Source organism: Zingiber officinale, chromosome 6B (genome assembly GCF_018446385.1).
Source record: "Zingiber officinale cultivar Zhangliang chromosome 6B, Zo_v1.1, whole genome shotgun sequence".
Taxonomy (NCBI): domain Eukaryota; kingdom Viridiplantae; phylum Streptophyta; class Magnoliopsida; order Zingiberales; family Zingiberaceae; genus Zingiber; species Zingiber officinale.
Window position 1 is genome coordinate 77,613,658 of NC_055996.1, and position 11,008 is coordinate 77,624,665.

The following is an 11,008-nucleotide window of genomic DNA, read 5'->3' on the forward strand; positions in this document are numbered from 1 at the left end:
CTGGTCCAATCCATAATAGTATGTGAAGTAGCCAGAATCAGATGCGGATAATAAAAAGGGATTTCCTGCCCCACCAAAAGCTAAATGATCATCTTGTAACTTGTAAACTATGTTAACGTTCAAATCAATGTATGAACTCGTAACTTAGACATTTTAGTCAAAGCCTATACATTAGTGTCCATTACTGAATAAATGATAGGTGGCTTCTCAGAATGCCACTACTACCTGTCATTTTCTGACAACTATTGTAATTTTGACAAAGACCAAACTGAAAAGGATGTTAAGAGCTAGTAATCATTCAAAAGCTTATGTGGACTCATAATTCATCAACAGCAAAGCACTCTCAGCTAAGAGAAAGCAAGCCAAAGCCAACAAGCTTCATTCTGATAAGAAAAAACGTACAGCAAATGGCAGAAAGCAAAAAATAAATCACATTCAGTATTCACTATGTATATTTATTGCAATTAAAAACAGCGAAAATGTAGCACCAGAAGATCAGCAATTGATCTTGAGACTAACCACAACTTGAGCATATATTATGGCTCTCCACCAAGCTCCTTGCGAAGATTATCATATGGATAAACTTTGGGTGCCTGGAGAATGCAAAACTAACATGAGCAAGATGTTTCAACACAGCTAAGCTAAACTTAAAGATACAAACAGGCAATTCCAAGGTCAGAAAAGTATAAAGGTCGAATCTGCAAAATTTTAGCAAATCAACATAAACAAAGAGAGAAGAAACTGAAACCAACATGAGACTATTCGCTCAGCTTTCATTCTAGTTATAGGCGCACTGTTAACCAATAAATATTTAACTGTAAAAGCAATATCCAGTGTGCCAATGATAACACAAAAATCATGATACTTTAATGTCAGAGTGATTCTTTTAAGTTCTCAAATTCAATTATATTGAAATCATTGAAATACTAATTTCCAAATTAAGCAAAGTGAGCAGAAAAAGAAGCCTCAACTGAACCAAACACCAAATCCATTTACAATTTGTTTTTTTTTTCCTTCTTTTTTTGATAAATACACCTCTTGCCAGAAAAAAATCATTATACTTTGGCATGAGCTTCTCGTATATCGTCAAAATACCAATGTTTGACACATATGTAGTGGGGTAATTTTCAACTGTCCATCATACAGAATTAACATCCCTGGTTATACTCCTAACAGGAAGTTCTTATTAGTTTATAATTCCAGCATCCACTGAACCTTAGTACTTTACTGATACAGTTTGATGAACAAGGAGCAAGATAGTAATGTTTGGTAGAATTATGAGACTTATGGAACTTCTGAAATTAATATGCTGATCCTCGTACAGGATAGAAGTGGACAAAAAATCAAGTTATATTGCTTGTATAACAGGCATATGACCTAGAATAAGAAATGTGGGTGTCACAAAAATGACATTTGGTTGGATAGAATGGTGGTGTTAGCCTAAGGAAATAAGACATATAACTAAATACATTTGAGAGATCCTAAATCTTCCAAGTTAAAGAACTTTGTTAGGCAAGCAATAAAAGTATCTATGTCGATGGAGTTTATAGTTAGGGTGGTGGAGCCCGAAGAGCATGGTATTGAAATGAGAATACACCCGGACAGACGGATAAGATTTGAAAGTTGGTCTAATATTGGAAGGCTACAACCTTCTTAGGAAAATGCTTGAAATAAACCATGCTTGCAGTATATGAATGGTGATTTGGTTGAAAACAACTTAGAGATTAGATTGTCAAACATATCATTCACATGTCTTATTTTTTCAAGTAAATGCACTGTGCACTAAAGATGGCCCTGCTCCCACTCACACCTTCCATGACAACTATGGTAAATTCCACTATGCTCACATTAATCTGCACAAGTTAACAAGGTGGAAATGCAGTAATGAGACAGCATCCTTATATAGGCTTTAGATAAAAAGTGAATGGAAATGCACTCCAAAATTTGAGTCCTCACTAACAGATCAAAGAAACAATATATTTTTAAAAAAAAAAACTTACTGATGTGGTAATGTAACTCTAACCTATAGTGTGACTAGTAGAAAGTTTCTGAAATCAACACCAGAAATCTTATATTGACTAATATGTGGTCCTATATAGAGAAGCTAGAAGAGATTCCTAACCATCTCATCTGCATAAGGATGTCACATGTATAGATATCATGTTTTGTGTCTGTGCCACCAAAAATAAGGAAAACAACTGAAAAACATTCATGAGAGGGTCAATCATCTTGCTAGAGTATTCATCAAACAACACAATTAACTCGTTCTATGAGCAAGGTCTTGCAACAATAGCCCCAATTCCAAAGGCACAATTTTGCTCATTTTAATGTCTTTGAGGTGAGAGTTATGGAGATTGAAAGATTTAAAGAGAATTTATAAGAAGAGAATAAAGAAATAGTTGAGCTTGGCATTCATTTGAGTTGATGGTAGAATTTAGAGCAAGCATTGGTGGACTGATTTTGAAAAGATAGAGAACTAGGATTTGATGTTGTTTCAAGATTTAGTGTTATTGAGGGCTGCCTGCAAACCCAGTCTTGGAACACTTGCAGGGGAGTTTCTCAGAGTTCGTAGCATTAAGTTTTTGTTAGAATGGGTGTTTTGATGTGTTGTCAAATAAGTTTAACATTAGACCTTGTGTGTGTTTTAATCTATATGCCTAAGCATGCAGGGACTTAGGAAAACATACAAGTATCCGATGGTAGAAGACATTGGCAAGCGAGAAAAATGACATGGAAAAAGAGCCAACGAGCTCGGTGCATCCGAGGTACGAAGAGCTGCAGAAGAGTACTCTGGCAGGATGAGAAGGGCGCAAGGGAGGGAGCCAAAACGTCTCAGTGCATCCGAGGGACGAGAAGCCGGAAGAACGACTGCACAAGGCGATCGAGACGAAGTCCAGACAACTACATGTTCAATCGATTGAGAATCATACATGTGATCGGAGAAGGTGAAGTCAGTAGGAAACTGGAAGAACTTCAGGTGACTGGATGTCGTTGCCACATTTGCAGGAGTCATTGTCAAAATAGATCAAAATGGTCACATCAGGCAATCAAAGAGCCTCCGATCGACCAAAAGGGTCTAAGTTATCAAGAATCGTTGATAAAGCTTGAGAACAAGTTAGCATCGTCCAAGCGACAACGAAGACGTCACGTTAGCACAATAGTCATAACGAGATGAAGGCTATAAATATGATTGAAGCTCGAAGAACAACGACAACACACTCTCGAATTAATTTTGTTCTATTTTATTTACTCTTGTGCTTAATCGTTGTAAGAGGTTTCTCCGCGTTCGGGTCGTTTCCGAAGAGGAGAAGATAGTGGAGCCTTCATAGTGCTTGGACTAACAAACCGAGGGTAGTAACCAAGTAATTTCTCATGTCCTCTTTCTTATATCTGGTTATTTTATTTTTAATGTGTGTGTCCTTGCTAAATCGTTAGCAAGAGAAATAGTGTTATTTTTTTAAAAATTTGCACATCACTATTCACTCCTCCCCTCTAGCGATCCAAATCACTTCTGTTGTGCCAACAATTGGTATCAAAGTCAAACCACTTAGAAGAACTAGCACTAAGCAACTAAAATGGGAGGAATGGCTGGATCAAGCATCCATCTACAGAAGTTCGAGGGTGAATTCACAATATGAAAAAAGAAAATGGAGATATTTTTTAAAACCAATGTCAAGATTATGTTATGCATTAAATATGATTTTGAGGTACCTAGGAATGAAGATGGAGAAGACCTATAGGAACATAAATGGACCAAAAGGTAACGGTAAGAGTTCATATCTAATAGTAAGGCCAAATTTCATTTGCTACGTGGTTTACCAGTGTAGGAACTTAACTGGATTGCACACCTACAACTTTGCCAAAGATCTTTGAGAAAAATTCCTAGAACTTTATGAAGACACTTTAGGGGTAAATTTGGTAAGGCGTAATCTCCTAAGAAGTCAACTCAATAGCTTTCAAATAGAAAAAAGGGGAAAAGTAGCACAACTACATGCCAAGGTAAAGGAGATTCTCATCGGTTTCAACAATCTAGGAGAAACTGTCTCAAAAAATCAAGACACCCTCAGATATGCGTTAAATGTCTTCCCGAGAACTCAAGAGTAGGGATCAATAGTAGACTCCTACGACATTTTTAAGAATCTCGAGGAAACTAGTTTAGAAGATTTCTTTTCTACAATGAAATTACACAAGTCTAGATGTGCAAACAGAGCAAGTTAGATTCAGAGTCTTCAATAAATGTTGATAAACAAGCATACTCGGTTCGAAAAATGAGTAAATATTTTTAGACTAGCAATTTTGATAGGAAACAAGCAACAAAATTGCTAAGGAAAAAGCAGAAGAAAAAGGTAAGATGCTTCAACTATGATGAGGGGCACATCAAAGAAAACTACCCCAAGCTCAAGAAAAAGGGAAAAGGTAAAGCGAAGCTCAAGGAAAGAATGGTAAAAGCAACACCTCATCTTAAGAGGATTCAAAGACTGAGTATATAGCTAGTCTTGCACTAATGACAACTCATTAAGAAGAAGAGTAAGAAAACTCAAACTCAAGCAAAGAAAGCAACAGTGTATGAGGAGCCTCAACCTATGAATCCGACATGATAAGTGAGGTACGTAATCTACCCTCAGATCAACTATACGACGCTGTTAAAATACTTTATAGTTCATTATGCAAACTAAGAACAAAGCATATAGAATTGAAAAAGATAAAAATTGAATTAGAAAATAGATTAGAAAATTCATGCTATAAGGAAGAATTTGAAAAAGTTAAGGATGAAAATACAAAATTAAAAGAACAAATAAAAACACAAAAATTGCAAATTGAAAAATCTTCCATTAGGCCAAATAATTTGAATATGATGTTATAGAATCAAAGAACAAAATTTAGTCAAGGGAATGGAGGACCAAAATGTAATTTTAGATATCCTAAGGGTTAATTTAGAAAAGTACCAAAACTTTTTATTCCAAAAAAATATTTGGTAAATCCTGTAGGCATAAATTTATTTTGGGTACCTAAATATGTTTTGATGACTTAGAAAATTTTATAGAAAAAAATTTAATAAATGATTGACTCATTATGCATGATTAAAAATAAATATTTTATTTCAACACATTCTGTTGAAAATTTTGAAATTATTTTTCTTGAAAAATATGAAATGTGTTCTATCAGTAGCCAAACTTTTATGATTTTTCAATGCTTAGAAAATTTTCTTTTTTTTTTTTTTTGAAAAATAAGTATATTGAAATTAGAAAATTAATGAAAAATAATTTTTGATTAAAATTAATTTTATGATAGAATATATTGAGTTTTTCACTTCAGAATTTTTTTTCTATGTAATTCTGACATTTTTACCGAATTATCAATCAATGGAGACATTTTAAGTTTTTTTTTCAAACCCCATTTTTGTTCTTGTCAGAAGAGGGAGAAATTAAGCATAAATGCAAGGCATTGGAAATATTGGACTTATTTTCATTATGCCAATTTATTTACATAATGCTTATTTTATTTCAAGTTACCCTAACTTAAATTTAATTTGACGAACATCAAAAAGGGGAGAATTTTAGAACCCCTAGTGGTGTTTTGATATGTTATCAAAGAAGTTTAACATTCGGACTTATTGTGCTTTAATTTCTATATCTAAGTGTGTAGGGACTTAGGAAAACATACAAATACCCGATGGCAGAAGACTCAAGCGAATGACACAAAAAATAAGCCGACGGGCTTAGGTGCATCTGAGGTATGAGGAACTACGGAAGAGTACTCCGATGGAATGAAAAGGACGCACAATAACGAGTTAGAAGGGTTGGGTGCATCTGAAGGATGAGAAGCGAAGGAAAACTGTGTAAGGCAACCGAGATGAAGTCCAAAAAAACTACATATTTAGGCGACTTGGGAAGGTGAATTCAGTAAATGGTCAAGTGTAAGGTTGACCATTTCTAGGTGGTCAGAAGAACTCCAGGCGACCCGCATGTCGTTGCCACATCAGCAGGAACCGTTGTTGAAACGGATCAGAACGACCACGTCAACAAATCTCAAGGTGATCGGAGAACCTCGGTCGATCGGAAGAAGCTAGGTTATCCAAAGTTGTTATCGAACCGTTGTTGAAGTTGATAAAGCCTAAGGATACGTTAGCATCATCCAAGCGACCGGAGAGAATTCAATCGACCAGAGATGTCACGTCAGTACAACAGTCAAAACAAGATGAAGGTTATAAATAGGACCGAAGCTCAAAGAACAACGACAGCACACTCTCGAATTGTTTTATTTACTCTAGTACTTAGCCGTTGTAAGAGGCTTCTTCACCTCCGGGTTGTTTTTGAAGAGGAGAAGATAGTGGAGCCTTCATAGTTCTTGGACTAACAACCCCAGAGTTGTAACCAAGTAATTTCTCGCATCCTCTTTCTTTTGTGTGTTTATTTGACTTTAATATGTGTGTCTCCTTGCTAAATTGTTGGCAAGAGAAATAGTATTTTTTTAAAAAAAAATCTTGTGGATCTCTATTCACCCCTCCCCTCTAGCAATCTGAACCGCTTCTGCCACACTAATAGTTTTGTCAAAGTACAAACCCACTAGCTTCTAACAAGTGGCAAGTTTATCAAGAAATGTTGAGATCAATTGTGTCCCACGTGGGGCACTTTCTGATGGGTTGTTCCTAGGACAAGTAATATGAAGAGAAGATACAGAGAACATGTTGCAGGTTGGAGATTTGTTGATGCAAGTGAGCAGTAGCAGAAGATAGACTTACATACTTTACAAGAATATGAGACATCACATGGGCATCACTGCAAGCAATGGGCCAAAGGGGAACAAGGAAATTAACACTTTCACGAGAGTGACATCGATGAAGAGTAAATGATTAACTAGGTTAGGTAACGTCGAACTTGAGGTGATCGTCCCGGCCCATGGAAGTTTCCTACCTGCCGCCAGTATAAATCGGGAAGCGCTAACAGTGGGCAGCCCAAAAGCCCAGCATCCCTTGGTTGCGAGTCCCATTTGGAGGAAAAATCCCTACAAATGTGCCATAACTAGGAATCGAAGCATGGGTGCCTAGGTGACAACTGGACGCCCTTCCACTACACCATAATCCAATCCTGGGGGCACATTGATGAAGAGCAAAGAAAGCAAGGACAAGGGCGGTGGTGCAATAAATAATGCACAGTCACAAATATTTTTGGCTTTGACTAGATGATAGCTTAGTCACCCAAAATGTTATATGCAGGCAATTAGCTAACCGCTTAAATAATAAACCATAGTTACAATATTAAACTGTATTCCACGGTAATTCCGAGTAGCAGTCCTATTACCAACACAATTATAACAATGATGAAATAAACGAACAAGTTAGTCCAAAGCAATAACCATCCAAACAACTAATAAAAAGACAGCGGATTTATCCAAAAACAAGCATAGTGATCATGTCTCAGCCTAGAAGAACGGTGACGCTAATCATACCAATCATGATAGTCTAACACAAAGGCTCAACACACAATTTTATGCTTCATACTCATCAAGAAATAGACGCTTATGACGGTAGCTTTGAATGGAAGAGAAGCAAGAGTACTCACGAAGGGGATCGTGGACGCCTTGTCATTCCAAACAGCCAGCAAACCTAGCGACACGAAGAAACTCAACCCGCCGCATAACCATGCCAATGCTTCATACTGATCAATTTGTTTCAAAATCAAAATCATTCAACATCTCTAGAACGACAACAAACGAGAATAATTCTAATCTTAGCAGGTTCGATTGCACCTTCCCGATGTGGGGGGCGATCCGATCTACGCAGGGCTCCGGGTACGCACTACCGTTGTCCCAGACCAGCTCGTCGTGAGTGGGAAGCTGCAAAACCACGATTTCACAAAACCTGGATAAAATAAGTTGGGGAGAAAATCAATAGAATAAGAAAGGGGGTGACAGGAAGACGAGCTTACGGGCTTATCGGGGACGATGTGTTTGCCGACGGGTAGACCCATGCCGGCACGAGTACGGAAGGCGGAGGCGGCGGATCGGGCAGCGACGCCGTTGCTGCCCAAGATGCGGGACGCCACGCCGCTCAATTTCCCAGCCATCTCCCTTTCTCAGTTTCTCTCGATCGATTGATCGATCACTGTGACGCATAAAACTGTGAAGTCTCAAACTAGGGCGTTATTGTGTTGGGTTGGGTCCATTAGCCTAATTCCCCAAACGGGCCCAATGAAGAGCCCAGTGGTGGCAATTGGACTGAACCAATGCCGGTCCAACTTGGCTCGTATGACAGATATTTAACGACGCACGACTGCCAACGAGGATCACGGCAAATTCCACGGCGAATTAACTATCTTCCCCACCTCAACTGTCCTTTTACTGTATGTCAAAACCCGTGACCCTCTCTTTGTCTACGTGTGCCTCCACGTGAACCAGATCTGACCGTTGCCTGGCATCATTTGTTCTCTTCCCCACCTCAACTGGGATTAGCTGTCATTCCCAAGCTCTACCTCCAATGTTCTTCCACCTAATTCTCTAATACACTGAACGTCATGCTACCTTAGCTTAATCTGTTGGCTAGCTCCTCCCATGACCGTTGCAGACCTTGCCTTCCTTTTTCAAGCAATTATTATAAATCCCAATAAGTGCATTCAAAAGTAAGATGATAAAGTTTTTTTTTTTACCATAATTTATGTTCTTCCTTTTTTGGATAGCGTATTGTGGTCTGCATGTTGTTGTCTCTGCTCGTTGAGTCGTCTTATTCCAACTCACAACCGTTGAACCGATACTGACACTTACGTACAGTGTACATATAAGATTCAGAGGCCTTACAGTATTCCTTGTTTTTATAGACTTCCTTCCTCCTCCTCCTCCTCTCTTCTTCTTTCTTCACCATTGATGGTCATGGAAGCTCTCCGTCCGGTACTCTTCCTATGTTCGATCAGCTTGACGATGCTTGGCATGGTTCAGGGGAGTACTTATAATGGTGGTCGAGTTGGTTACGATGGGTGCGAGGCCAATGCGACGAGGCCGCACGGGCACAAGGACTGGTTCAAGCCGAGGAGCCAGCAGACTATCGTGGTGGATGCCAACGGCTCCGGAGACTTCCTGTCGGTGCAGGACGCGGTGGACTCTGTCCCGGAGAACAACATCAAGCGGGTCATAATCCACATCCACGCCGGCTGCTACATGTAAGCTAGCTGCACGGAGACAATATAATATACTTTATGTACGATGGGTCGCAATAAATTAATTCAAAAAAAAATACAGAGAGAAGGTGACGGTGCCGGCGACGAAGCCGTACATCACGTTCCTCGGCGCCGGCCGCGACGCGACGGTGATCGAATGGCACGACCGCGCCAGCGACCGCGGCCCCAACGGCCAACAGCTTCGGACATATAACACCGCCTCCGTGACGGTTTTTGCTAATTATTTCCGAGCCAGAAACATCAGCTTCAAGGTGCGTGCGTAATTAACACATCTTTATCACACCGATGGTTTTTATTCAATTTATTCGATATATATAAATGAAAATGCAGAATACAGCGCCGGCGCCGCAGCCCGGCATGGAAGGATGGCAAGCGGCGGCGTTCCGGATCTCCGGCGACAAAGCGTACTTCTTCGGGTGCGGCTTCTACGGTGCGCAGGACACGCTGTGCGACGACGCCGGCCGGCACTACTTCAAGGACTGTTACATCGAGGGCTCCATCGACTTCATCTTCGGCAACGGCCGGTCTATGTACAAGGTATATATTATTATAAATATGTAACAATACGGTCCGGTCTGAATATTTTGAACCGCTCAGGGTTGTCAGATCCACTCGATCGCGAACCGGTTCGGGTCGATCGCGGCGCACGGCCGGAGCAGCCCGTGCGAGCGGACCGGGTTCGCGTTCGTCAAGTGCAGGGTGACGGGCACGGGGATGCTGTACGTGGGGCGGGCGATGGGGCAGTACTCGCGCATCGTCTACGCCTACACCTACTTCGACGACGTGGTGGCGGCCGGCGGCTGGGACGACTGGGACGACAACAGCAACAAGAACAAGTAAGGAAGAAATTCATTCACCGTTAGTTAATTTTCGCGAGAGCTGGCCATCTGCACTCGGTCGTCATAGGCCTGTTGCATGCTCCCTCGTAGGACGGCGTTCTTCGGGGTGTACAGATGCTACGGCCCGGGTTCGGCGGCGGTTCGAGGGGTTTCCTGGGCGAGAGACCTGGATTACGAGATGGCTCGGCCGTTCATCAAGAAGAGCTTTGTTAACGGGAGGCACTGGCTTGGGCCTTCAGATCCCTGAGAGATTAATGTTTGTTAGTATCTATGTATACTTAATTTGAGACTTACTAAAGGTAGAGTTAGCTAGGGATTGATGGTGTGCATCGTAGTGATCAATTGTTTATTTTTTTTAAAAAAAACGCATATTGATAGAATAAGTTTTGGAACTAATTAATTCTTAATCTTTTGATAAGTTTCAGCGTTCATTCTTTCGCTTGCTAAAGTCTTAATGAAGGAAAATTTGATTAAGAAGTGGATTGGCCAAAGATTTAAGGCAAGTTTTCACGCTCATTTTATTATATGTGATTATGTCTGGAATCTGAGTCAGAGAGACAACCGGATGAAGTGGATAGAATGTTGATCGAAACGCGATGTCCCGGAGGGGGGTTTACTGAGATAGTTTCTATGTTGACCAAATCGTCAGAAATCCTTTGGTCAACGCTATCTACAGCCAATGACCAAGTCGCCCCGATCCCTCGTACCCCATACTCAAGGCAGATCTAACGAATATATAAGTAACAGACTAATAATATAATAATAAAATGCATATAGAATATGAACGAAAAACATACCCTAGCTCAGGAGGGGTGTCCTCGGATGGGACGATGCTCGAGTGGTCATGACCCGAAAGAACAGATGACTTTGACCCGACTAGAGAGCTGGATTTGACGAAGCGGAACCGGACGTGATGGCATGAAATCGGAAGGCGGCATGTAGGCCAGGACGACCTAACAGTGACACACAGGACGGGATACGACATTGGCAGGCAGACTG

The 11,008-nt window shown here is 40.4% G+C and overlaps 2 protein-coding genes across 2 annotated transcripts; one reads left to right on the forward strand and one right to left on the reverse strand.

The window, feature by feature from the left end:
• Positions 1-348: 348 nt before the first annotated feature.
• Positions 349-8,122, reverse strand: LOC121990323 (NADH dehydrogenase [ubiquinone] 1 beta subcomplex subunit 8, mitochondrial-like). Its single transcript, XM_042544477.1, has 4 exons — positions 7,929-8,122; positions 7,750-7,836; positions 7,563-7,658; positions 349-593 (listed from the first exon to the last, which is right to left on the reverse strand). Exons 1-4 carry the CDS (start codon positions 8,064-8,066, stop codon positions 537-539), a joined length of 378 nt encoding a protein of 125 aa, XP_042400411.1. The 5' UTR covers positions 8,067-8,122; the 3' UTR covers positions 349-536.
• A 569-nt stretch (positions 8,123-8,691) lies between these two features.
• Positions 8,692-10,427, forward strand: LOC121990324 (probable pectinesterase 68). The gene is made up of 5 exons (XM_042544478.1): positions 8,692-9,152; positions 9,232-9,421; positions 9,501-9,707; positions 9,768-10,006; positions 10,100-10,427. The coding sequence occupies exons 1-5, from the start codon at positions 8,860-8,862 to the stop codon at positions 10,254-10,256; spliced, it is 1,086 nt and encodes a 361-aa protein (XP_042400412.1). The 5' UTR covers positions 8,692-8,859; the 3' UTR covers positions 10,257-10,427.
• The last annotated feature ends 581 nt before the right edge of the window (positions 10,428-11,008 follow it).

Bases quoted from the DNA above. Each gene is read 5' to 3' on its own strand.
- LOC121990323 (XM_042544477.1), bottom strand. From the start codon at position 8,066: ATGGCTGGGAAATTGAGCGGCGTGGCGTCCCGCATCTTGGGCAGCAAC. The intron at 7,837-7,928 runs GTAAGCTCGTCT...GTGGTTTTGCAG, and splicing joins ACATCGTCCCCGATAAGCCC to CTTCCCACTCACGACGAGCT. The intron at 594-7,562 runs GTGAGTACTCTT...TGCATTCTCCAG, and splicing joins AGGCGTCCACGATCCCCTTC to GCACCCAAAGTTTATCCATA.
- LOC121990324 (XM_042544478.1), top strand. From the start codon at position 8,860: ATGGTCATGGAAGCTCTCCGTCCGGTACTCTTCCTATGTTCGATCAGC. The intron at 9,422-9,500 runs GTGCGTGCGTAA...ATGAAAATGCAG, and splicing joins CCAGAAACATCAGCTTCAAG to AATACAGCGCCGGCGCCGCA. The intron at 9,708-9,767 runs GTATATATTATT...TGAACCGCTCAG, and splicing joins ACGGCCGGTCTATGTACAAG to GGTTGTCAGATCCACTCGAT.